At 42.7% G+C, this 24,557-nt stretch overlaps 1 protein-coding gene across 1 annotated transcript in view; it reads right to left on the bottom strand.

Moving 5' to 3' along the window:
- frem2b (FRAS1 related extracellular matrix 2b) overlaps positions 1-24,557 on the bottom strand; it is an 86,341-nt gene that overhangs the window by 34,490 nt on the left and 27,294 nt on the right. The window contains exons 3-6 of the mRNA XM_061681332.1: positions 11,988-12,134; positions 5,305-5,535; positions 1,957-2,082; positions 732-983 (exon numbers count right to left, since the gene is read on the bottom strand). Coding sequence (XP_061537316.1) covers positions 732-983; positions 1,957-2,082; positions 5,305-5,535; positions 11,988-12,134 — 756 coding nt within the window. The remainder of the gene's footprint in view (positions 1-731; positions 984-1,956; positions 2,083-5,304; positions 5,536-11,987; positions 12,135-24,557) is intronic.

The raw sequence follows: 24,557 nt of genomic DNA on the forward strand, positions 1-24,557 counted from the left end.
GCAGAAAACAGTACAAAGTGTGAATGTTTTGCTTCTTTCCTTTGGATGGGAAAAACCTTTGCCAATCCTGACGTGAATAGCGAATATTCTACACCGGACCCCCACGATTTACGGAGGATAGGGGCAAAACTCGACTGTGAATAGCAAATCCATGACAAAAAAAAAAAAAAAAAACACAAAACATCTGACTTGTAAAAGAAAATAATAAAAATGCACATTGGTAGGATTTTTTTTTTTGCAAATTGCAAGGGGAGAGGGTAAAAAAAAAAGTTGTGTTTGCCACACCGTGATCTTTAACTCCCACACAAAAAATATTCCTAATTGCCTGTAGATACCACAAGTTGGCGGCAAAGGGCTTTTTTCAATTAGACAAAGCTATGGCCTGACAAAATGAAGCTTCTCCCCTCACCTCAACACAGTTCCTTGGCTACAAGATGCCACAAGATATGAGACATGGTTTTTGCCCTGAGTACAAAAACAACAAACAGGCAAGTTTTTGGGCAAATAATGAAGGGTCAGCGCCCCCCCCCCCAAAAAAAACATACAAATTCACTGTAGTCTAAATTGAAATCTTAGCATAAAGGATTGAATTAGTTTATATAAATATAAAATATAAACAACGACACAATGCTACACATCAAAGACAAATGCTAATAAGGGCGAAGAAGGCAATGCTGACGCAGCACTTTCAACCACCTACGTCTCGCTTTTTTTCTTTTTTTTTTTCTTACCGTCATCCATGTCAGGCACAATGGTGATCCTGGTGCTGGGGAAGCGGGCGCCCAGGCGGCCCCCCACGGGCACGCTGAGGGTGAGGTTGAAGCTCTCCTCGGCCTCGTACAGGGAGTCGTCGATGATCACCACGCGGCACGGCTTCTCCAGCTCGCCCTTGTCGAAACGCAGAACGCTGCGGTGGTCCTCCGGCCGCGAGATGTAGTCCGAGTAGGACAGCACGGTGGTGGGCACGGTGCCTGCGGCCGACACTGGGGACATTGAAAACATGGCAATTATTTAGCGGCGCAGTTCAGGAAGAGACATTGTATTCTATCTTCTTTTTGCCTAAGATATATCATCGTGAGCAAGTTCATTTTACATATTTGCAATGGTAAGTAATGTTTTTTTTTTCTTTTTCTTTTTTTGCTCCACGTTTCTGGCACATTTTGATTATTATTATTATTAAACTGACCTCCAAAATATATACTGTATTTTTGTTTATTTGCCCAGGCACATGATGTTTTCAAATTGAACCCTCCTGTTATGTTGCAGGTCAAATTGACCCATTTTAAAGTTCAAAGTAGGACACAAATGATACAGTGTAAATTTTTAGTAATAGATTCTTAAATAGGAGGTTGTTTTTTTTTTTTCTCATTTCTGACACTTTTGGATAATCAAATACGCTCCGGGTCAAAGTGACCCACGAATATATTACTGAATTCACAGTCTGACTTTGGAGGGGCTGTTGCAATTTGTCTTCTTTTTGCCAAAACACATCATTGTTATTGAGTTCATTTCACATGCCGTATTTGCAATAAAATGGTAAGTCGTGAAGTTAATCATTTGTTTTCACGTTTCTGGCATTTTAGAATATTAAACAGGACCCTTGGTTAAAAAAAAAAAAAAAAAAAAAAAAACAGGATTGCTGAATCCACAGTTAGACCTGAGAGGTTCCATTTAATATTTTTTCACCTCCAAAGTATAATTGTTGTTTTGTGCCAATATACATCATTTTTGGAAGTTTAAACCTCTTCCACAAATTTACAAAAGATGTGAAAAATATAGTCTATATTAAATACCTATTTCCTCTTAAAACAAGTCGATATTTACGACATGAGTCTGAACTACACTGGACATCTGAAATATTAAGTAGATTTGGGGGATTTTAACACTTATTTGCTGAATTAGTTTGCAACGCCGTGCAGACTTTTAATTTAATTTATAATATATAATTTCTTTCACCTTGCTGGGTGAAGCAGACCACCATCAGCTCCTGGCCGACGTCGCCGCTGCGCCTGACCGGCACCAACAGCTCGCCGACGTCCTCCTCGATGCTGTACGCCGCCGCCGGGATGAACACGGACGACTCTGGAGGGGGTGCGGGGGGGGTGCGTAAAATTAAACGTTAGGAAACTCAACTGGTCCTCGCATCCCTTGATAATATTTCGTTTGGGCGTGATAAAATGAACGAGAAGTGAAATGAAATATTTGCTGAGCCAAAAATCATTTAAATGCAAAGCGCCAATGGATGTTCTGTCGACAGAACATTTACTCCGACATGCGCTCCGTCCGGGCATGATAGGGGAGGGGGGCGGGGGGGGGGGGGGGGGGGGGGGGAATACTTTTTGATTCAATTTCACACTGCTTGTACAGTCAAATGTCTATACAGCAGTACAACATTTGAACTTTTAACAATATGAAAATAATACAAACTTCAAATATATATTTCCCTCACACAAGATATTTTGGGGATTGAATTATTACTTTTTGTAAACAGTTTCATATATTCATTCATAACAATACAGGCAATTTTCCACACTCTTGGCCCCACTTCCGCAAGGAGAAGCCACTTGCATCGTACAATCCCCTCACTCCGCCCCTGGTCGTCGTAGTAACAAAAGCAGTTTTTATGACACAGGACCGCCCCCTCAAATCAGGTGGAGTTTCAGGAGAGACTCAGTGGAATGTTAAGTGTTGTAATTTTCTTTTATCCTTGGGGTATTTTGGCAAAGGCTTGTCACAGACCTCTTATGTTTTGTATTTAAAAAAAAAAAAAAAAAAAAAAAAGCATAATATGTCTTCATTAAGTAATATGCATGCCAATCACAACGCATGACTATTGCAGCTTTGTTTCTCTTTTGTGTGGGCATCAGTCATCGTTGTGCACATGAACCGGACCTTGACAGCACACAACACACCTCCAGGCGCAGTAAAAACAAAACACAACAGAAATGGTGTTTGGTTTTCTTTTTCTTTTTTTCCCAATTCCTTGAGCTGCCAAAATGCATGAAAAAAATCAAAAGATGACAACAAACTCGTGTTGACAAGTTGCACGGTGATTGTCCACCAGAGGCCCAATGTTGTTACACACTAGTAACTAAACATGCTCATTTGCATAAATTGTTGACAGCCGAATCCAGCCTTTTCCTGCCGGTGAAGTCCCCTGAGACTTGCGTATCCATATTTTAACGCTGCACTTTTCCCCCATCCCAGCACTGGTGATTATATGGCGGCGGCGGAACTGTTTACAGAAGCACTGTTCACGTGTTGTTGCACGTCTCTCTCCCATATTTATTTCATGAACGCTTCGCCCGGCATATCCTCGCCATAAAAGCGGCTTGCTTTCTTGACCCTAATGTGGCCCAATTAGGATTTACATCATCGATTCCGGGGTTCATGAGGTTGCGTGTTCCTCCCGGTGGTTTGATGTTAGCGAGGATTTGAACGGAGTACACGCATACCGATTTCCAACCTCTAAAAGAGGGGGCCACCTATCTCTGTATTTCCCGGCAGTCTTAAAAACATACAAGGATTTCTTTATTTTGAGAAGCTTTGCTTACATTTGAATAATCGGTAAGGGTGTTAAAAAATTCGTATGTGTGTACCCTGCTTCCGGTAGTTTTAGAAACTTGAGTGAAAGTCAGGGTGCTCCTTAAGCTGTTGCTTACTTTGATGACTTGTCTACTTAAGTAAGGTGCACACATTCCAATTTGTAACTTTTAATCCATATTTTAAACGATGAAAAACAATCGCTGTGTGTGCTTATTTCTCTTATAGGTCGTAGTGTAATGCAAATGACCAACACAGCATACAACACACGTAACCATTTGTGTCGTAGTACCAAGAGTGACCTCTGAGAGGCAGCATGGTGCCGCGAGGGCATCCACCACTGCCGGAAAATACAAAGAAGAGGAAGAGTTGTAGCATAATAAGAAATAAACGAAGCTAGGCGAACTGTTAGCTTGTCTGGTAACTACAATGTGGTGACAAACTTTTGCCGATTGTCGGTACGTGTGTACCCCACTTGCGCTCCTCAGTTACTTTTTATGAGGTGAAGATGGATGGAAGAGTTTCGCAGTTAATCCCACATTTTGGGGACGTTTAAGTTAAAGTCCTTGGCCAAAGTCAGGCCGCTCCTTGAGTTGTTGCCAACTTTGATGACTTTTCTATTTAGTCTCTGTCCTACACTTTCCATAAAATCCTATTGTTATTTCTTTGGCTGTAGTCGTTTTGAAACGACTACAGCCAACAGACGTCGCCGTATCTGCTGCGATTGCAAGTAGTGAGGTCATCCTACCTTCACGTAATGCGTTTGACCTGAAACACTTAACGGGTAAGTGGTTGAAAATGGCCCTTCAAGAGTTGCATTGCATTTAATAAATAAAAAAAAAGTTACACTGCAAGTAGCCACTTCATTAGGTACAGCGGCACATTCTGCTTCGAGGCGGTCCTTGGTTTCTAAGTTGAGGTAATGCAGTATTAGTCAGAATTACAGTAAATATTTGCATGAAAAAAAAAAATTTAAGATCTCTTCCCACACGGAGTGAGCAAGATTATATCACAACATTCCTTGGTTTGATAGGATTTAAGGATTAAGTGTCATTTGGGGGGATATTTTAGCCATAATATTGCAAAAAAAAAACACATTTTAAGGATTGGCGTGAAAAAAAATAAAATGAAATCAGATTAAGAGCGGTATTATTGACTGTAGAGATGTGCTACTGAATATTTGAGATAAAATAGTCAAAATATTAGAAACATTTCTCAGTTTGATGCAGTGAAAGCGGAAAATTCCCAAGTAATAGTTCGGCAACGTACGAGGCCTGGAATTAGCCGTACTACATGGCTGCTTCAAACCAAAATGGCCGACGTCCTGTTCAAATTTGGCTTTTTCAAATTTCATGCTGATCGGTAAACGAGGGCACACAGGTGCACAAATAAAGTGAGTACAGTGACCCTCCGCTATTTATGTGAGGGGGGCCGCAAATAGTGAAAATACAGACGTAACTGACACCCCCAAAAAGTATATACAGTAACTGTACTGGAACGGCCTAGAGATACCACAAGATGGGGACAAACCATTTGGTCTGAATGAAACTCCTCCACTCTAACATAGTTCCTTGCCGAAAGATGCCACCAAATTAGTACTTTTTATTGCTTTTGCCTGAGGACAAAAACAAATAGGTCAGTGAGTTCTCCAACGAGTGACGAACAATAGGTTTAAACTAAAAAAACATACGAATAGACGAACTACGAATATGTGGGGGTCCACTATGTACATATATAAGAGGGTAAAATCCAGCAACTGACCGTCACCAGGGTCCACAATCTCCACGTCTGCGGCCTCTGGGAATTCAAGGACTGCCATCACGGGCTCGGAGAGGACAATCTGGAAGGTCTCGGACACCTCGTACTCGCTATCTGACAGGATGCGGACTTTCCAGGTGGCCGCGGTCTGGCCCGGGTTGAATTGCACCTGCTTCTGAGCTTTGCCGCGGAAATCTTTGTCCTTGAGCGCCGTTCCGTCCTTGGTGCCGATGCCTTTGCAAAGGACACAAACAAAAGCTGTTAGCACACCAAGAAACATGACTATATTAGCAAATACAACTGTGAAGGTCTTTTTTGGGGTATTTTTAGTGGTATGTAATACAGAGTAATGAGTTAATGTTTACAAATAAAGGTCGGCATGGCACGCAGAACATGTTGGGTCATGGAAAGGAGCCACGCATCTACTCTGTCAACAAACACAGTGCAGCTCAGCCTCTGGCTAGCGGACATGATGGCTAGCGAAATGCTTTAGGCAGTATGTCAACATGTTGCACTTATATTTTATATGTATTATATCTATACTGCATTTGGTTGCATACATTGTTTATATTTGAGAAACTTTCAACAAAATGGACTGTTTGCAATGTGCATGATTTCATTCAAATATTAAATCTTGTCCTGTTTACATAAAAGAAAAAGAAGTTTGATATTTTCCCCTACGGTACACAATGTGAACCGAGATGTTAACTTGAAGCCAAGGTACATACCGAACTATGATTTTTCTCAAGCCGTTGCACCCCCATTAGATTTATTAATGGATCGTGCCGTATGTGTTGCTTACAACGTTGCTCACGGAAATACAGTATGTATTTTTTTTCGTTAGCCTGATCGCATAGTTGCTATCAAAGTCATATTTGAACGTTTTCGGAAAACATGAAAAAACATTTTGAGCAAGCACGTTATCTAGATACAAGTACTTTTTATTGATACTGTAAAAATAAGTTAAAAATGTCAATTATACTATTATGCCAACGTTTTGCAATTTTTGAAAGCTTATATCACATACATTTGTTCTTACTTTGAGAAACATGTAAATGTAAGAAATTTCCAGTTTTTTATGTTTTATTTTAATGTCAAAAAAATGTTGTGAACCGTCAAACCAAGGTACACACTGAACCGTGAATTCTGTCGCACCGTTACACCCTTACGAGAGCTAACAATGAACAACACCGTCTGTTGTTCACTGCATTGCTGTCGGAACTGAAAGCAAAGTGACTGGTTCTCCAACTGTATTTGCCATATAAAAATGCCACTAGCTTCATTAGAGCTGAAAAAAAATGTAAATTAACTCATCAATAAAACCAGGCGAAGTTCCACGGCCTCCACTGGTCAAACGTTTGTCCGATATCTGCCCATCTTCAGTCCCAAGCTGCGTTTCTCAGATGGTTACGGTCGAGCTGAAGCCAATTATCCATCGTCACAGTCTGGAGCCTGTTTGACCTTCAACATGTGAGCCTGTTTGACTGTCGCTGTGATGCTGGCGGCGGGAGCGCCGAGGCCAGTAAAATGTCACGCGGCGACTTCATTGTCTCTTCGAACTGACGACACAACACGTAGCAGGACTTTGCCAGTAAACATGGCGGCCCACCGCAGGGCAATTAGACAGGAAAACAACTCGGCCGCAGAATCAAGTAAAGCTTGAATTTTATTGGCCGACTTTGTGTTGGTTATCAGGCATGGGTTCTTGAGATGTTTTTTTTTTTTTTTTATGTCTACCCAATTTGGAGTTCATATGTGTGAACCGTGTCCCATATTTGTCTCCAAAACATCAATCCTTGGCTTTCCCTCACATGAGCTCATTTCTAATCTTACCCAACCTGGTCACTCCGAGAGCAAACCTCAACATCTTCATTTCCGCCACCTCCCGCTCTGCTTCCTGTCATCTCTTCAGTGCCACTGTCTCTAATCCGCACATCGTGGCCGGCCTCACCACTGTTTTATAAACTTTGCCCGTCATCCTAGCAGAGACTCTTCTGTCACATAACACACCTGACACCTTCCTCCACACGTTCCAACCTGTTTGGACCTGTTTCTTCACCGCCTTAACACACTCACCATTGCTCCGGACTGTGGATCCTAAGTATTGGATTATTAGTATTCGTTTGCTTCCTTCCTACCAAATTGTGTTTTGAGAACTCTGGTCTTGGGTTACATAAACACACCAATGTTGGTGAATTTTGAAACAAGTTTATCCTCCCCTAGTGTCAAATGGATGATTTTGTTTCATGGGTGGTGGCAGTGAGCCAGTGTCTTGGCTTCATGTCCAGCAACCATTACATATCAAAATTGCAGGGAATCTGAGCATTTGGAGTAAAGTTTACAAAACTTGACGATATTTCTTGATAAAAAAATGTCACCCATCTGCATATTTAAGCCAATTTCAATTTGGTAAATGATCGCATCGTTTCCCTAGGAAAAGTTAATTAAAGTACAAGGACACATTCTGCTACTTCAAAGCATAATCGACGACCTCCTGTTTGTGTCCACCAAATTTGGTGAGTTTTGGACCATGTTTAAGTGCCTAAAAGGCCATTTAATTTACAACCTTGTGTTAAACATAAATAAAAACAGAATATAATGATTTGCAAATCATGTTCAACCTATATTTAGTTGAATACACTACAAAGACAAGATATTTCATGTTCAAACTGATCAACTTTATTGTTTTTAGCAAATAATCATTAACTTAGAATTTAATGGCTGCAAATCATTGTATTCTGTTTTTATTTATGTTTAACACAACGTCCCAACTTCATTGGAATTGGGGTTGTGCCTAAGGATAATCTTAATAATATAGAAAGCGAAGTCAAGAGGGGAATTGGTGCTCGGGCCTTAGAGAAAGAAGCCCCCGCACAGCTGAACTGAGATAAAATGGTCTAGTTTAGCATCATCCCCCGGGGGTCGGGAGGGGTTAACTTGGCAAGGAGAAGGGATTCATCCTAAAACTTGAGCACGCTTCCTGCTTGGCAGCGGTGACTCAGATGCTCGCTGCACTCTAATGGCAGCCTGGATTGTGGCCTGCCTTTCAAAAACCACAACGAAAAAAAACATTTTAGCGAGACGGGCTAATGAGCCGTAATGCCGTTAGTTATTCTTATGAAATGAATAGAGTAATTATGTCGAAGGCAGCGTGTTTGTACAAGCCGTAAAACCGAGTTCAAACTCAAAATGTTTGATAATTTTGTCGGGTCTGCTCATGTTTGACCTTTTGTTTGAAAAATACCGGTTATTTTCTTTACAGCGAATCACACTCTGGGGGAACGTAAGGCTCCGCTCAATGTCGTGAGCAATGTACGACATAAAAGGTTGTACGGCCGTTGAGGGGCTTGTAAGGACAAAATTGTCTTGAATTATCTCATTTCAACCTTTGTGATCTTTCCATCACTGGACGGCAGGTTTATTGTTCTCGTTCACTCTTCAGTGATCGGACGAGAGGTGCAAACCGCAAAGGGCTCGTGTGCCATATGGACAAAAAAAGTATTAGGACGTATTCCACCAGCAGGATGTTAAAATTGGAGAAGAAAATTTTGGCCCTTTGCAGTTATAACAGCTTCCAGGCTTCCTTCGAGGCTTTGGAGTGTGTCTATGGGGATTTTCTTCATTTGTGAAGTCTGTTGCCAGACCATTGCGAATTTTGACTTGACTCACAAGGGTGAGGAGCGCTCAACTTTTATAGAAAACTAGTTGACCTAAAGCAGTTCCCTGAGGAACTCAACTTCAAATTGTGTCTAACTGATTGTTACTCTGAAAGGGTAATTCATCTTGTTTGTGATATACACGATAGATTGTATATGGACCAAAGTATTGTGACACATGGTCATTCCACTACAAGGAAAGAAGAGTTCAAACCTAGTGGACCTAAAGGATTTGCGCGAGGAATGCCACTCCGAATGGTCTGACTTGTCTGACTGTTACTTTGTGTGGATGTTGCGTAAAATCATGTTTGTGAGATGCCTTCTACACTAATATTATGGACAAAGGTATTGGGACACAAAGCTATTCCACCTACAAGAACAACGAGAGTCCAACTTGTATCAAAAACGAGTGAACCTAAAGCATTTCTCTGATGATCTCGACGCCAACTTGAGTCTGACTGATTGTTACTTTGGAAAGATGTAGTGCAAACCCATTGTTTGTGACATGCATGATACATCTATTATTACACATATTGGGACACATGGCCAATCCACTTGCAGAAAGTGAAACTGAAGACAGCGCACCCTCTTCTGGGAAGATGTCGGAGTGTGTCTGTTCGAATGTTCTTGATCATCTCTAATGTGTTTGATGGGCTTATTCTACCAGACTAAACTCAAACAAGCATGCCTTTATGGTGCATATTAAGATTGTCCAAAATGTCAATAGATTTATAAGATACATCAATTAACTAATGTGTTTAGTTCAACCTCTGATTGATATAATTGGTTGATTAGGATTGCCTCAATGTTTTATTTAATCCAGTGTATTTAAATGCATGCCGCCGCCTCAGTGCGTTTTGAATATGGAATGTGTGCCAAGTTCAAAGTGGTATTTCTTTCATTTTTAACACAAGCATTAATAAAACAGTAAGCCATGCTCCGAATAATCAAAACAATGTGATTTTCCACCCGAGTTCTTTACATGCACAGCGTTGTTTAGCATTCATTTGTGAGGCTATCACACAGGGATCATCACACAGTGTTTTCAGTTGTAACGTTCCTTTCCATATTTTCCTCATGAGTAATTAGAAACAAGCTTTTTCAATTTCACACCCCGTATTTACACCTTAATGTCAGCCGCAAGCTCCTGACACATTTTAATGATCCGCACAGAGACAGTTGCTTTTGATTTCAAACGGCGACCGAGTTGTGGATTCAGCCGTGCGCCAAGTTGAACAAAGGTCAGCAATTTGCATATGGCCTCCAGAGACATTGCATTAGTGTGAAGTCTTGAGGGAGGCTCTTAATGATGCCACGGGATCTAACCTTTAACATCAAGTCATTTTAATGATACCTTCACTTTACAGACGCCTAATGGTGAAACCAAAAGAAAAACAACAAAAATCTCCAGTGGTGCCAGTGGTAATCATCCGCTGTTCGTAGAGTTAATAAAAAGTGGCTCCGCTATTGTCTGTTTAGTTAGGGCTGCTAAATTGCTTGGCATGTCATTCGGAGCCACCGATTGGAGGTGACCTCTCCCAGGGATGTCCACTGTGCGCTTTTGTGCATCCACAGCGTAAACGGTGGCCCATGGGGAGGGGTAAAGGTTGTGTATGCGTGTGTTGGAGTTTAACAATATTTGGGGGATCATAAAAAGCACTGGCGAATTACTCTCGCAGGGTCGTATGTGCATTGTGGCTCCAAGATTCTTTGCAATTTTTTCATATTGAGGAGCTGACCGTCGACTGCCTCTTGTTGGCCGTAATCACATACAGTAGATCGTTGCTGTCGAGCACAAAACCCATATCTCCAAATATGAGTGAGCTTGTTTTGTTAAACATGGATAGCTGCCTCGGTGCAGAAGTAAGCACGTCAGCCACGACGGTACATGTATAATGATTAATTTCCACCTATCACACTTTCTTAGTCAGCTCGTCGTTTTATTGATTGCATCAGTCATGGCTTTAAGACCTTTGAAAAAGAGTTTGGGAAGATGATGTGACCACAGTCATTTGCTTTTATGAAGCATGAAAGGCTTTTTTTTTTTTTTGTATGGTCGGTGGGTCGGCGTGGGCACAGACTTTAAAGCGCACTGCTTTGGCTTCTTTAATTGTGGTTGTAGTTGACAATGGTGAACAAGCGCTGTGCATCAGACTGAGAGATGGCTCTATTTCCAACTAAAATATTGACAACCACAATAATAAAGAAGTTCTAAAATCAATAACTCTAATGTTACTTTATGTGATTGTCATATCATATGCCTACAGACAACCGGGGGGAGTAATGTTCTTTTGGCCATTCTAGTAGACATTCCAACAGCTTCTTCCCTCTTGCGATCAACTTCTTAAACACTTAACCTATAATTCCATGACAACAAGCTGGCGATTTGTTGACTTGAGTTCGTTGTCACATTTCTGTGGGGCCAATTATGTATTACTCGTGCACTCACTGTAGTTGTCTGGCCATGCTGCACTATTTGCATATACTGGCCACTCATGCCAGAGTAGCATCTGCTCCATTTGCACACTGATTGAGGAGTATCTGTAACATTTGCACGACCGACATTGTCCCAGATGATCGCACTACTCGTCACTTTAAACCGCATCCACTCCTTGAAGTCTCGGCGCCCTTTGCACAATGGTCATTGCACCGGACTATTGCAATATTAAGTCGTTCGAACTGCTCTAAGTGCTAGAGGACTCTGCATCTTTTTGCACAATTGTTTTTTTGTCAATGTCTTTATGTCTCCAATGTGTTCTGTAAATTGACTGTCTGTTGTACGAGAGCGGCTCCAACTACCGGAGACAAATTCCTTGTGTGTTTTGGACATACTTGGCAAATAATGATGATTCTGATTCTGATTCTGATAAGAAGCAATCGTTAGGTTGCGTTCAGGTGTGTATTATGCCCATGGGATGACATTTCTTCTAGTTATCTTTGTAATAGCAAACATTTTCCATCCGGCTCTACAGTAGCATTGGATTTCGCTGGATTGAGAAGGTGTACCTAATGTAATGGCTCTTGACTTACTAACAAAGGAGGTCTCCCCCAGGTAGCCTCGCCGTTTTAGCACCACCTCCAGGAACTTGACCTCCTCGTCCACCACGTAGTGCTTCTTCTCCAATGAGATCCAGGCCCAGTTGAGACGAAATTGCTGGTTCCTCAGTTTGTTGCCTCCTACAAAGCAAAAGAAAGCATCAGATACACCATCCATCCATTTTTGATGCCGCGTATCCTCATTTGGTATGCAGGGAGAACGAGAACCTATCCCAGCTGATTTTTGGTGAGAGAATGCAGGCTGCACCATGGACTGGTCGCCAGCCAATTACAAGCACAGGGCACATATAGACAAACAAGCGTTCACACTCACATTTACACCTAAGGAAGATTTAATCTTCAAGTAAGCTAACACACAAGTTTCTGCAGTAGCAAGAGAAAACCTTCAGAAGCAAAACCGAAAACTCAAACTCAGAACCTCTCGAGCGTGAGGCAGATGCGCGAGGCACTATCTCGCCGTGTTGCCCAACATGATAAAATACTTTTGAAAAACACTATTTTGTGAGCCTTTGAGTCTCTGTGGGAGGTATGAGGGGCGGCCAACCTTTACACGGGGGTTTGTAGGATCCAATCGCTTTGCTTCTAATTAAGAAAAAAAGGTGAGGGTTTCCCGTCTGAACTGCTTCCATTCATCCTCATCTTTTGAAGCGGCTTTCAAAGGCGCAACCAGACATCCTGCGGTTTCTCAGAGCAGGTGAAGTGTTACATCAACGGTGCACAATTTGAAAGAAAATAAGTGAAAAATCACATTTTTATATTTTTATGAGTCGAGCTCCGGCAGGCAGCCTGAATAATTACTTCCTAAAAGTCAACACACACACAAGCTGAAAAGATGGAGACAGTCGCTGCCTGCTGGCTGAGGGAATGAAGGCGTTCCAGGTACGATCGTATTGCCAGATGTCTAGAGAGGTGGGGGGAAAAAAAAAAAAAAAAAGTGTTGCAAGGTTCAGTAGATTCGCACTGTTTGTGTTCAGCATGACTGGGGTTCTTCAGCCTCCTCCCAACCAAGACCTGGATGTTCCGGTCAGTAAATCCGCCGCCTCGCAACTGTTTCCATTTCCTCTCTCAGCGCGGACCCTCAACATGCTGACATCGAGTGCTCTATTAGCTGTGAAGCGTGTTTATAGGAGAGTGCGCCTACTCCCATTTCTTAACCTTTGACCTGTGCGCTTCCTCAGGCTATCCAAAAGATAATACAGGAAAAAAGGGCCAATGCACTGCAGACCTGTTTTTAAATCATTTCGACATTCCCCTTGAGGCAATTGCACTCACCAAGCTACAGCAATCAATGACATCTAGACAAAATGAAAGACGAAAGCTGTGGTGAACAGGACCTCGCTTTCTGTTTTTTCAGGACGAATCCTCAAAATGATTGTCAAACTTTGTCACCGTGCTCCACCCACATTAGATGTCTCAGGCAAACAAGTGTCGCAATTTAGCAGTGCCCATTTTGTCTAGGATTCCACTGGGCTCATTTTGGCAAATTTTCCAGGAGGAAATGGTTGCTTCGAACCAAAATGGCATACTTCCTGTTCAATTTCAAGTATGGATCCTTTTTTTTTCTTCCCCCTGAGCATCCTTATATAATATTTATGACCACTCAATTTCTTTTTTTATTGATCTAACTGGTTTGGTCAAAGCCACAAAAGAAGGAAGTCGAGACACTGAACTGACTGCACGCTTTGCTATTGCTTAAATTCATGTCACACTATTCACGGCCACCATGTTGTGAACAAGCGTCTACATTACTGCTTTTTGACGATTTTGGGCAAAATGGTTCGTCGAGGATATCTGCCGTTCAGTTTCAGGCAAGGGTTCTTGAGACGTCTTTGTGCGTCCTGATATGATAGCGGTGCCCACCCAATATTGATCTACGAAATTGGTGATGGGGAAATTTTTTTATCATCAAATTGGGCGGGGGGTTATGTCAGAAATTGGTGAGTTTTTTGGCGTGTTGAGGTTCAATAACATCTCTGACTGAAGATTTATCCTCATCAATAATCAACTATCCACAACCTTATAGCTCCAGAGCTTAATGTTTGAGCAGATGAGTCAAAATAATAATAAATAAAATAGGTTGGCTCAAAAAAATTATAATTGCAAACGTCACAAGCGAGCATCACATTTTGTCCCTGGATCGACTGCGACTATCGTGTAGCATTTTGCACATTATTTTGAAGGCTATCATCGCTAGCACAATGAACGCATGCGTGATCACTGGACATTTCGTACTCGAGACTCGCGTGCTCGAATTAGGCCAAAAGGCTACAGAGGCTACGGATCTTTTTTCCTTCGAACAAAATATTAGTCGTTCGAACTGCTCTAAGTGCTAGAGGACTCTGCATCTTTTTGCACAATTGTTTTTTGTCAATGTCTTGATGTCCCCAAAGTCTTCTGTAAATTGACTGTCTGTTGTACTAGAGCGGCTCCAACTACCGGAGACAAATTCCTTGTGTGTTTTGGACATACTTGGCAAATAAAGATGATTCTGATTCTGATTTACTACTATCTTGTCTGTGGGCCGATGATGATGAATTATCGATTAGTAGTTGACTAGTTTGACTTTTCTGTGAAGCGCATCATTCTCTCCAAAGAGGGAGAATAATGGCGTTCCTGACATCATCATTGTGATTAGCAAATCATAATGTCAAATACTTGTCATCATAATGTCATGGAGGGATCGAAGAATTATCATATTGTATTTCAAATAGCCCCCTTTTCTCGATTCTGAGTCTTAATAGCTATTTTCCATTTGCGGTCAGCCATCAAATGACAGCTATTATGAATAATCCTGTTCAACGAGTGCAAATTCAGTCGTTGGCCAATCACTTGCACTGATTCCCCTCCTCAGATTTCACAAGGAGGGAGTATTTGTTTTTCTTCAAATCCTCCCCACTTTAAAAAAAATAAATAATCTAAATTCATGCCTTTGGTTGTTTTTTAAAAGCTCGACTCACTTAGTTTCGCTTTTCTACACAGACATAAACACCGCCTTTGGCTTTTTGTGTTGCTATTAACCATCCAGTCTGCATGGTGGAGGATGACTAGTTTGAAATTAGAAAAGTAGAGCATTCAACTCAGCAGTGGATGCGAAGCTGCCTGTGTGTTCCGCAACAGTCAACCCCGAAAAACAGGCGACCCGAGTACGACAGGACCCCCCGCCCATCTGGATTAACGTTAGCAGCCCAGGCCACCATTACAACACGGCAGATTTGATCATTGAGTCGTGAAGGGAGTCAGCAGCGGTAATGGAAAAATTGAGTAGTCTGAATTCACACACTTTACACACAGGGATAAGTGCAGGCTTAAGGAAGTCAAGAAAGACTTTTTTACGACGCTTTTTAAGGTCACTTTGATCAAATATAAGACCTTACATTAACAAAGTGTAAGTACATTGCAAATAGCTCATTAAGCCAATAAGGTGCGTGAATTATATCAGTTTAATTTGTTCCAAGACCATGCTCGTAACACAAATCAACTTTCCCCATTGAAATAAATAGAAATTCCATGAATCCGTTCCAGTCCCCCCCCAAAAAAAATTTAACTTTACAATACAAACTTAACTTTACAATACAATTTTACAATACAAATCATGTACAACCTATATTTAATTGAATACACTACAAAGACAAGATATTTAATGTTCAAAATGACAAACTTGCTAAAAATAGCAAATAATCATTGACTTCGAATTTTATGGTTGCAACACTTTCCAAAATAGCTGGTACAGGTGGTAAAAAAGACTGCGAAAGTTGAGGAATGCTCACCAAACACTTGTTTGGAACATCCCACAGGTGAACAGGCTACTTGGGAATAGGTGGGTGCCATGATTGGGTAGAAAAGGAGCTTCCCTGAATTGCTCAGTCATTCACAAGCAAAGATGGGGCGAGGTTCACCTCTTTGTGAACAAGTGCGTGGGAAAATAGTCGAACAGTTTAAGGACAATGTTCCTCAACGTAAAATGTCAAGGAATTTAGGGATTTCATCACCTACGGTCCATAATATCATCAAATGTTTTAGAGAATCTGGAGAAATCACTGCATGTAAGCGGCAAGGCCGAAAACCAACATTGAATGTCCATGGCCTTCGAGCCCTCAGGCGGTACTGCATCAAAAACTGACATCAATGTGTAAAGGATATCACCACATGGGCTACGGAACACTTCAGAAAACAATGTCTGTAAATACAGATCAGCGCTACATCCAAAAATGCAACTTAAAACTCGACTATGCAAAGCAAAAGCCATTTATCAACAACACCCAGAAACGCCACCAGCTTCTCTGGGCCCGAGCTCATCTAAGATGGACTGATGAAAAGTGGAAAAGTGTGGTCCGACGAGTCCACATTTCAAATTGTTTTTGAAAATTGTGGATGGTTTTGGAGAAACATATGCTGCCATTCAAGCAACGTCTTTTTCATGGACGCCCGTACTTATTTCAGCAGAACAATGCCAAACCACATTCTGCATGTGGCTTCATAGTAAAAGAGTGCGGGTACTCGGCTGACCTGCTTGCAGTCCAGACCTGTCTCTCATTGAAAATGTGTGGCGCATTATGAAGAGGAAAATACGACAACGGAGACCCCGGACTGTTGAACAGCTGAAGCTGTACATCAAGCAAGAATGGGAAAGAATTCCACCTCCAAAGCTTCAACAATTAGTGTCCTCAGTTCCCAAACGTTTATTGAATGTTGTTAAAAGAAAAGGTGATATAACACAGTGGTAAACATGACCCAGTCCCAGCTATTTTGGAATGTGTTGCAGCCATAAAATTCTAAGTTAATGATTATTTGCTAAAAAAAAAAAAAATCAGGATTATCAGTTTGAACATTAAATATCTTGTCTTTGTAGTGTAGTCAATTAAATATAGGTTGAATATGATTTGCAAATCATTTTATTTTGTTTTTATTCATGTTTAACACAATGTCCCAACTTCATTGGAATTGGGGTTGTAGAATATAATGAATAAATAGTGAAAAGATTTTAGATTTTCCTGTCAAATGTTTTTGTAGTACCGTTACACTCCTACAAATTTGTCTGTTATTAGTTGTGTCTCTGGCATTTATAAATCTCCAAGTGTGATCAAAGTGTCCATGAAAAGCCACACATCCCCTTCAACATCTCTTAACTGGCTTGGCGCACCCATTTTGTCCCACAGGCAAATGAGGATTCATCAAGTGCAGGCTCATACTTAAGCTTTTATATAACAGGAAAGAAAAAAAAAATAGCGAGCTTTCATACAGTCCCAGCAAATTTTAGCATCAGCGATGTAACGGTGTGCCAGTATTTGTTTTCCTGTGCCTTTTAGACAGAACTCAGGATATTATCTGAAGTATCCACACATTCGCTGCAGCTTGGCAAAATATGAGCTGCGACAATTGCGTTCAACACAAAGAGCTGCGGTCAGTGAGTCTCGGGCTTAAAACTTCGCAGTCTAGTCGCGACTACAGTACACACTTAACAGTACAGTAAAGTTTGCTAAACGTCAGCGTAAAGGGACAGTGTGAAAGTGGCTATTGTAAAAACATTTGAAAAACATTTTGTTAGCAATCCTACAATATATATATATATATATATATATATATATATATATGAAAAACAGCTACTATACTACATTATGCATATAGTGGCTTAATCACTGACAATTTTAATTTGCAACTAATCCACAATTGGCACTTTTTTAGCTTTTTGAAGCAAATCGTTTATGTTGAAAGTTTACTCAGGACATGAGCAAACATTAACTTTCGGTTTAGGTTGCAGTGGCCTTCGGGGAGGTGACTTAGGTGAGTGGGGAGTATGTGATTCTGGTTTCCAAAGGAACTCTTGGCTCCTCCGGATTTCTCTCTAATTAAGATAAGCAGTCAAGTCCACTTGAAAAGGGCACCCCGTCTAGCTAAGCGTTAATCTTTCACCAGCGCTTTGTGACCGGTATTTGCATTTCGAGCGTCGGCTGCGGCGAAACCCGCATGACCTCACCTGCCGTTAATGCAAATCACACCGGGAACATTCATTCGTATTCGACTGTATTTTATAATATTCACACGCAGGTGAGGGTCCTACAAAAGCTGAGCTCATAACTTTGATTCACGGGGTTCTTCTAAATGGTACTCTCAGCAAAAATAAAAAATAAATTAAAAAAGAGAGAGAAGGAAAAAAGTAGACACCTTTGCAAAAGTCTTATTAAGTCTGTTGTTTAAGCAAAACTACCATGACCACATACTGTGGATACAACAAGTCTACACACGCCTGTTCAAATGCCAGGTTTTTGTGATATAAAAAAAAAGAATTCAAAATTTGGAGCAAAGTTTTTGGTAATGTTACTGTTGTTCCATAGTTTCTCCACTTGATGTGTTCACTGTGTTCAATAGTTTACAGTATTTAAATCCTTGGAAAATCTTTTGCACCTTTCTCTTGATTGGTACTGACTACGTCTGATGCTGTGGAAGCTCTCAGCGGACCGTGGCTTTTGCTGGAAGATGATGTGACTACAAAAAGGTCAAGAAAAGCCTACGAGAACATCTGAAATTGATTTGGAGTTAATTAGAAGCACTTTAAATGGTGGCATGTATCAGAATCAGAATCATCTTTATTTGCCAAGTATGTCCAAAACACACAAGGAATTTGTCTCCGGTAGTTGGAGCCGCTCTAGTACAACAGACAGTCAATTTACAGAACAATTTGGAGACATAAAGACATTGACAAAAAACAATTGTGCAAAAAGATGCAGAGTCCTCTAGCACTTAGAGCAGTTCGAATGACTAATATTGCAATAGTCCGGTGCAATGACCATTGTGCAAAGGGCGCCGAGACTTCAAGGAGTGTATGCGGTTTAAAGTGACGAGTAGTGCGATCATCTGGGACAATGTCGGTCGTGCAAATGTTACAGATACTCCTCAATCAGTGTGCAAATGGAGCAGATGCTACTCTGGCATGAGTGGCCAGTATATGCAAATAGTGCAGCATGGCGAGACAACTACAGTGAGTGCACGAGTAATACATAATTGGCCCCACAGAAATGTGACAACGAACTCAAGTCAAAAAATTGCCAGCTTATTGTAACGGAATTATAGGTTAGGTGTTTAAGAAGTTGATCGCAAGAGGGAAGAAGCTGTTGGAATGTCTACTAGTTCTAGTTTGCATTGATCGGTAGCGCCTACCTGAGGGAAGGAGCTGGAAGAGCTGGTGACCGGGGTGCGGAGGGTCCGAGAGGATTTTGCACGCCTTTGTGTTCTGGCAGCGTGCAAGTCCTCAATGGTGGGTAGGGGGGTACCGACAATCCTTTCAGCAGTTTTGATTGTCGGTTGCAGTCGGAGTTTGTCCTTTTTTGTAGCAGCACCAAACCAGACTGTGATGGAAGAACACAGGACTGATTCGATGACCGCTGTGTAGAACTGTCTCAGCAGCTCCGGTGGCAGGCCGTGCTGTCTCAGAAGCCGCAGGAAGTACATCTGCTGGGCCTTTTTGAGGACGGAGTCGATGTCGGTCGCCCACTTCAGGTCCTGAGAGATTGTAATTCCCAGGAACTTGAAGGTCTCGACGGTTGACACAAGGCAGCTGGACAACGTGAGGGGCAGCTGTGGCGAAGGATGCCTCCTGAAGTCCACGATCATCTCTACAGTCTTGAGCGTGTTCAGCTCCAGGTTGTGTCGGCCGCACCACAGCTCCAGCCGCTCCGCTTCCTGTCGATATGCAGACTCGTCACCGTCCTCGATGAGGCCGATGACAGCGGTGTCATCTGCAAACTTCAGGAGTTTGACAGTCGGGTTCGCTGAGGTGCAGTCGTTCGTGTAGAGAGAGAAGAGCAGCGGAGAGAGGACACAACCTTGGGGCGCCCCAGTGCTGATGCTGCATGTGGATGAGGTGGCCTCCCCCAGCCTGACCTGCTGTGTCCTGCAAGTCAGAAAGCTGGAAATCCACTGGCAGATGGCAGGTGAGACGCTGAGCTGGAGAAGCTCGGTTGAAAGGAGTTCAGGGATGATGGTGTTGAACACTAAGCTGAAGTCCACGAACAGGATCCTCGCGTAGGTCCCTGCACTGTCGAGGTGTTCTAGGATGAAGTGCAGTCCCATGTTGACTGCATCATCCGCAGACCTGTTCGCTTGGTAGGCAAACTGCAGGGGGTCCAGCAGGGGACCTGTGACACTCTTGAGGTGGTCCAGCACGAGACGTTCAAAGGACTTCGTGACCACAGATGTCAAAGTGACAGGCCTGTAGTCAATCAGACCAGAGATTGCAGGTTTCTTGGGGACTGGAATGATGGTGGAGCATTTGAAACAGGATGGAATTTCGCACATTTCCAAAGATCTGTTGAAGATCTGAGTGAAGACTGGAGCGAGCTGGTCCGCGCAGACTTTGAGGCAGGATGGGGACACATGGTCCGGTCCTGTTGCTTTGTTAATCTTCTGTTGTTTGAAGATGCGTCTCACATCCTGTTCATGGATGGTTAATGCAGAGGTCAGAGGTGTGGTTGTGGTCGCGGGTGCGGCCGGGTGGGTGTGTGGAGTGAAACTGTCCTTTTCAAATCTGCAGTAGAAGGTATTCAAGTCATTGGCTAGTGTGCTATTGTTCTCAGCTTGGGGGGATCGTCGCTTGTAATTAGTCAGCGATTGGAATGCATGCCAGACTGATTTAGAGTCGTTTGCGCTAAACTGTTTTTCCAACTTTGCTGCATAGATCCTCTTTGCAATGTTAATTTCTTTAGTAAGCTGGTTTCTAGCTCGATTATACAGGGCCCTGTCCCCGCTCTGATATGCGTCCTCCTTAGCTTAGCGGAGCTGCTTAAATTTAGCAGTGAACCACGGCTTGTTGTTGTTGAATGTGCGAAATGATTTTGTTGGTACACAAACCTCTTCACAGAAACCGATATAGGATGTGACAGTGTCCGTATATTTATCCAGGCTGCCAGCTGAATTTTCAAAGACACTCCAGTCTGTGCAGTCTAAACAGCTTTGAAGTTCCATCTTGGCTTCATTGGTCCACTTTTTGACTGTTTTCACTGTAGGCTTCGCACATTTAAGTTCTTGCCTGTACGTCGGCATTAAGTGAATGAAGCAGTGATCAGATGAGCCCAGGGCTGCACGAGGTATAGCACGGTATGCGTTTTTTACCGTCGTGTAGCAGTGGTCTAAAGTATTATTTTCCCTGGTAGGACAGTCGATGTGCTGCTTGTATTTAGGGAGTTCGTGGTTGAGTTTAGCTTTGTTAAAGTCCCCGAGAATAATGAGGGGTGAGTCCGGGTGTTTTTTTTCAATTTCGTTGACTTGTTCGGCGAGCGTTAGCAATGCGGCGTTCGTGTTAGCTTGAGGCGTAATATAGACTCCAGCCAGTATGAACGATGCAAACTCACGTGGCGAGTAGAATGGTTTACAGTTTAAGAATAGCGACTCCAAATGCGGGCTGCAGTGTGTGCTGAGCACCGTGACGTCCGTACACCATTTTTCGTTGATATGGAGGCATATCCCGCCGCCCTTCGTTTTCCCCGATGATTTCATGTCGCGGTCCGCTCGATGAATGTTGAAGCCGGGAAGCATGACGGCGCCATCGGGTACGGCGTCGCAAAGCCAGGTCTCCGTGGAGCACATGGCCGCGGAACGTCCGAAGTCTTTACTGGTCTTTAACAGAAGATGAAGCTCGTCCATTTTGTTGGGTAGGGAGCGTACATTCGCGAGGTGGATCGACGGGAACGCCAATCTGTGTCCTCTCTTGCGGAGTTTCACCTGAATGCCGGCTCGTTTCCCTCTGTGGCGCCGCTTCCTTCTCCATGCGCCGAAAACCGCGGACGCCGCTCCGGTGAGTAACTCGGGGAAAAAACTGAGCGGATATTCGAAAGTTGGTGACAGAAAGTCCGGAGTAGCCTCCTTGATGGTTAGCAGGTCTCCCCTTGTGTAAGTGAGTCGTGTAAGGTCTCCAAAGACGGACGAAAAACACAAAAACAAAGACAATACTAGAGAGCGCGTTACCGAGGCGACCACACTGGTAGGCGCCATCTTGGTTGGAATTTGGAATTTGAGTTGGAATTGAGTTGGAATTTGATTGGTTGTGAACACAGGTACATCCCGGTCATAAGAGGGTGTGCAGACTTGTGCAACTGCATTCTCAGATTGTTTATATTTACTCCCGCCTCTCTCTTTTTTTTCCTAATTAGTGATACAGGATGTACTTCAAACGGCTCATCTTGGTCTCATTTTTTATCGCACGAAAACAAAAACCAGATTTGAACAGGGGTGCGCAGACTTTTTATATCCACTGTAGAAATAGAATGTCACCGTTTGACGGCGAAATGACTTCAGTGAAATACATTCCCCTAGTTGTACCTTCATCCGGATCCTCAGCAACATTTAAAGTGTTTTTCCTTGACTTGTGCACTCATATTCTAACAAAGTCTTGGAGTGATTTGTGTAGTCCTAATGACTGAATGCTATATTCGCTCCTGAATCAAATGCTGTGGGGGAAAAAAAAAAATTCCTCAACGTTCTTGCTGTGTTGTCATTGCTCTGGACGGCTATATACGGAGTCCTCGATATCCAATTTACGAGAACCAAACTCGTACGAAAGTGGCACCATGTCTATCGCGAACCTATCCTCACGCAGAGGTAAACCCTGACCAAAACCCTAATTATCGTAAATATTTTTATGAACGTCACTTCTATGCTATCAATATAAAACAATTAAATGAAAAACAGTGTGTACGGTGTTAACGGAGTGTGACCACGTAACCTCGTCCGGACCATGTTCTTGAGTCAATTTGATCCCGGACTTGTCAGAACGGGAAAATCCTGATAAACATGATTTCTTTATATACTGTACCATTACTTAGTCCATGACTCCCTTGTATTTTCTACAACATTTTTGTACAAATACCGGTATGTGAAATGAACCATTCTCATTGTATATGTTGAGTACAGGGCAGCGCAGTTGCTTGGCAGTTCCGCGTTACAGTTCTCAGGTTCTGGCTTCAAACGGTGGAGTTTGCATGTCCTCCCAATGCGACTTAGTCACACGTGGTGCCATACTTAACAGTTATAAAGAAGTTCGGAGTGAGTTCAGATCCCTTCATTGATTCTTGTCACCTTCTTCTGCCACAAATCGCTTTCTCAAGTTTGCTTGGCTGCATACTTTAATTGCACAGTGCAACTCATTGAATGTACCTTTTGTTCCAATTGACTTGCTTCCAACTTGACACAATTTTGCCCAAAGGAAATACTGGAAATAGAACATATAAAACTGTCATACAAGTATAAAAAATAGTCCTAAAAGGGGGGCTCCAGCGACAGAAAATGGATGTACTGATAGATCCAGTCAGTTTCATACCGAACAGCTACTTTTAACTATTCCCAAAAAAAGTGAATGTGTAAATTTGACCAGCAGCATAACAGGAGTTTTTAAACAACAAAGTTAATGGAGGCATTTGTACAGCGCTTGCATGCCCCTCGTGCACCTTAACCTTAATCTGCCTTGTTGTTAAAAAACCTCGAGCACAAAAGTGCAGAGCGTGAACTCCGTGCACTAACACAGTGTGGGCGTATGACGGGCGACAGAATCCTTTAGAGAGCGGGCCAAAGAATGCGGGGTCCCGGGCCGTGCCAGCTCGGTGCCCCCCTGCCCCTTCGTCTCCTCCCATTTTGCAGACGGCCCTTACTTGGTCACTGTCGAGCGTCCCCGGCGGACTGTTCGTCTGTTGGATGAGCCGGGCAGACAGTCCGGCGGGCTGATTAGGCCGGATAAATAGGGACGCGTCTGAACAGACACAATACGTCTAAAAATACTTTATGCTCAAATGTCGCTTGCGTGCTCAAGGTTTCCGTGACAGGCGATGAATAGTCGAGCGCGGCGCATCAATGGCGACGTGCGATACCGATGGCTGCGTGTAAACAATGCTCGGGATGAAGGGGGGCGCGTTAGTAGGTTGTGCGAATTGTTGTTTGGAATTGCTGGCTGACAAAGGATGCTCATGTTGTGACCCCTCCATGACAAGCTCGTAGTATTGCCATTGCTATTGAACTGGAGTCACATGATACTTGTTAACTCGGAATTTCCAAGTCAGCCTTTCCTCATACAAATTTTGTACTAGGGGCTCCCCAGACTGCCGTAGACTATCGAGAACATAGACTGCACTGGCCGGCTAGTGCCGTACTAACTAACCCTTGTTGCTTGAACCGATGAAGCCCGCTCAGATGAGAAGCGAAACCTCTTCCAAGACAACCAGAAGAGTCCAGATGCGATTGATTCAATGGCTCGAGGAAGAGTGCTGGTGAATTAGCCCAAATTCCCAAGTTATTTTTTACATTTTAAATCAATTAAAACGAGCACCCATAAAAAGACTGCATTCTAGAAATGTGCTAAATGGTGACGGATTTTAGCCTCATTTAATGTGGGCGGAGTATAGAGCCGAGGTTTAATTTGCGAAGCCTGGCCGTGAAAAAAAAGGAAGCGCGAGGGTGCATTCATCGCTGCTGGCAGCTTTAATTAGGATTGCTTCGCTTTAGGACTTAATGCATGTCATAAAAACACTACAGCCGGACGAGTAAGTGACGGAGAGTTTATTG

This window comes from Phycodurus eques, chromosome 7 (genome assembly GCF_024500275.1).
Source record: "Phycodurus eques isolate BA_2022a chromosome 7, UOR_Pequ_1.1, whole genome shotgun sequence".
Lineage (NCBI taxonomy): Eukaryota > Metazoa > Chordata > Actinopteri > Syngnathiformes > Syngnathidae > Phycodurus > Phycodurus eques.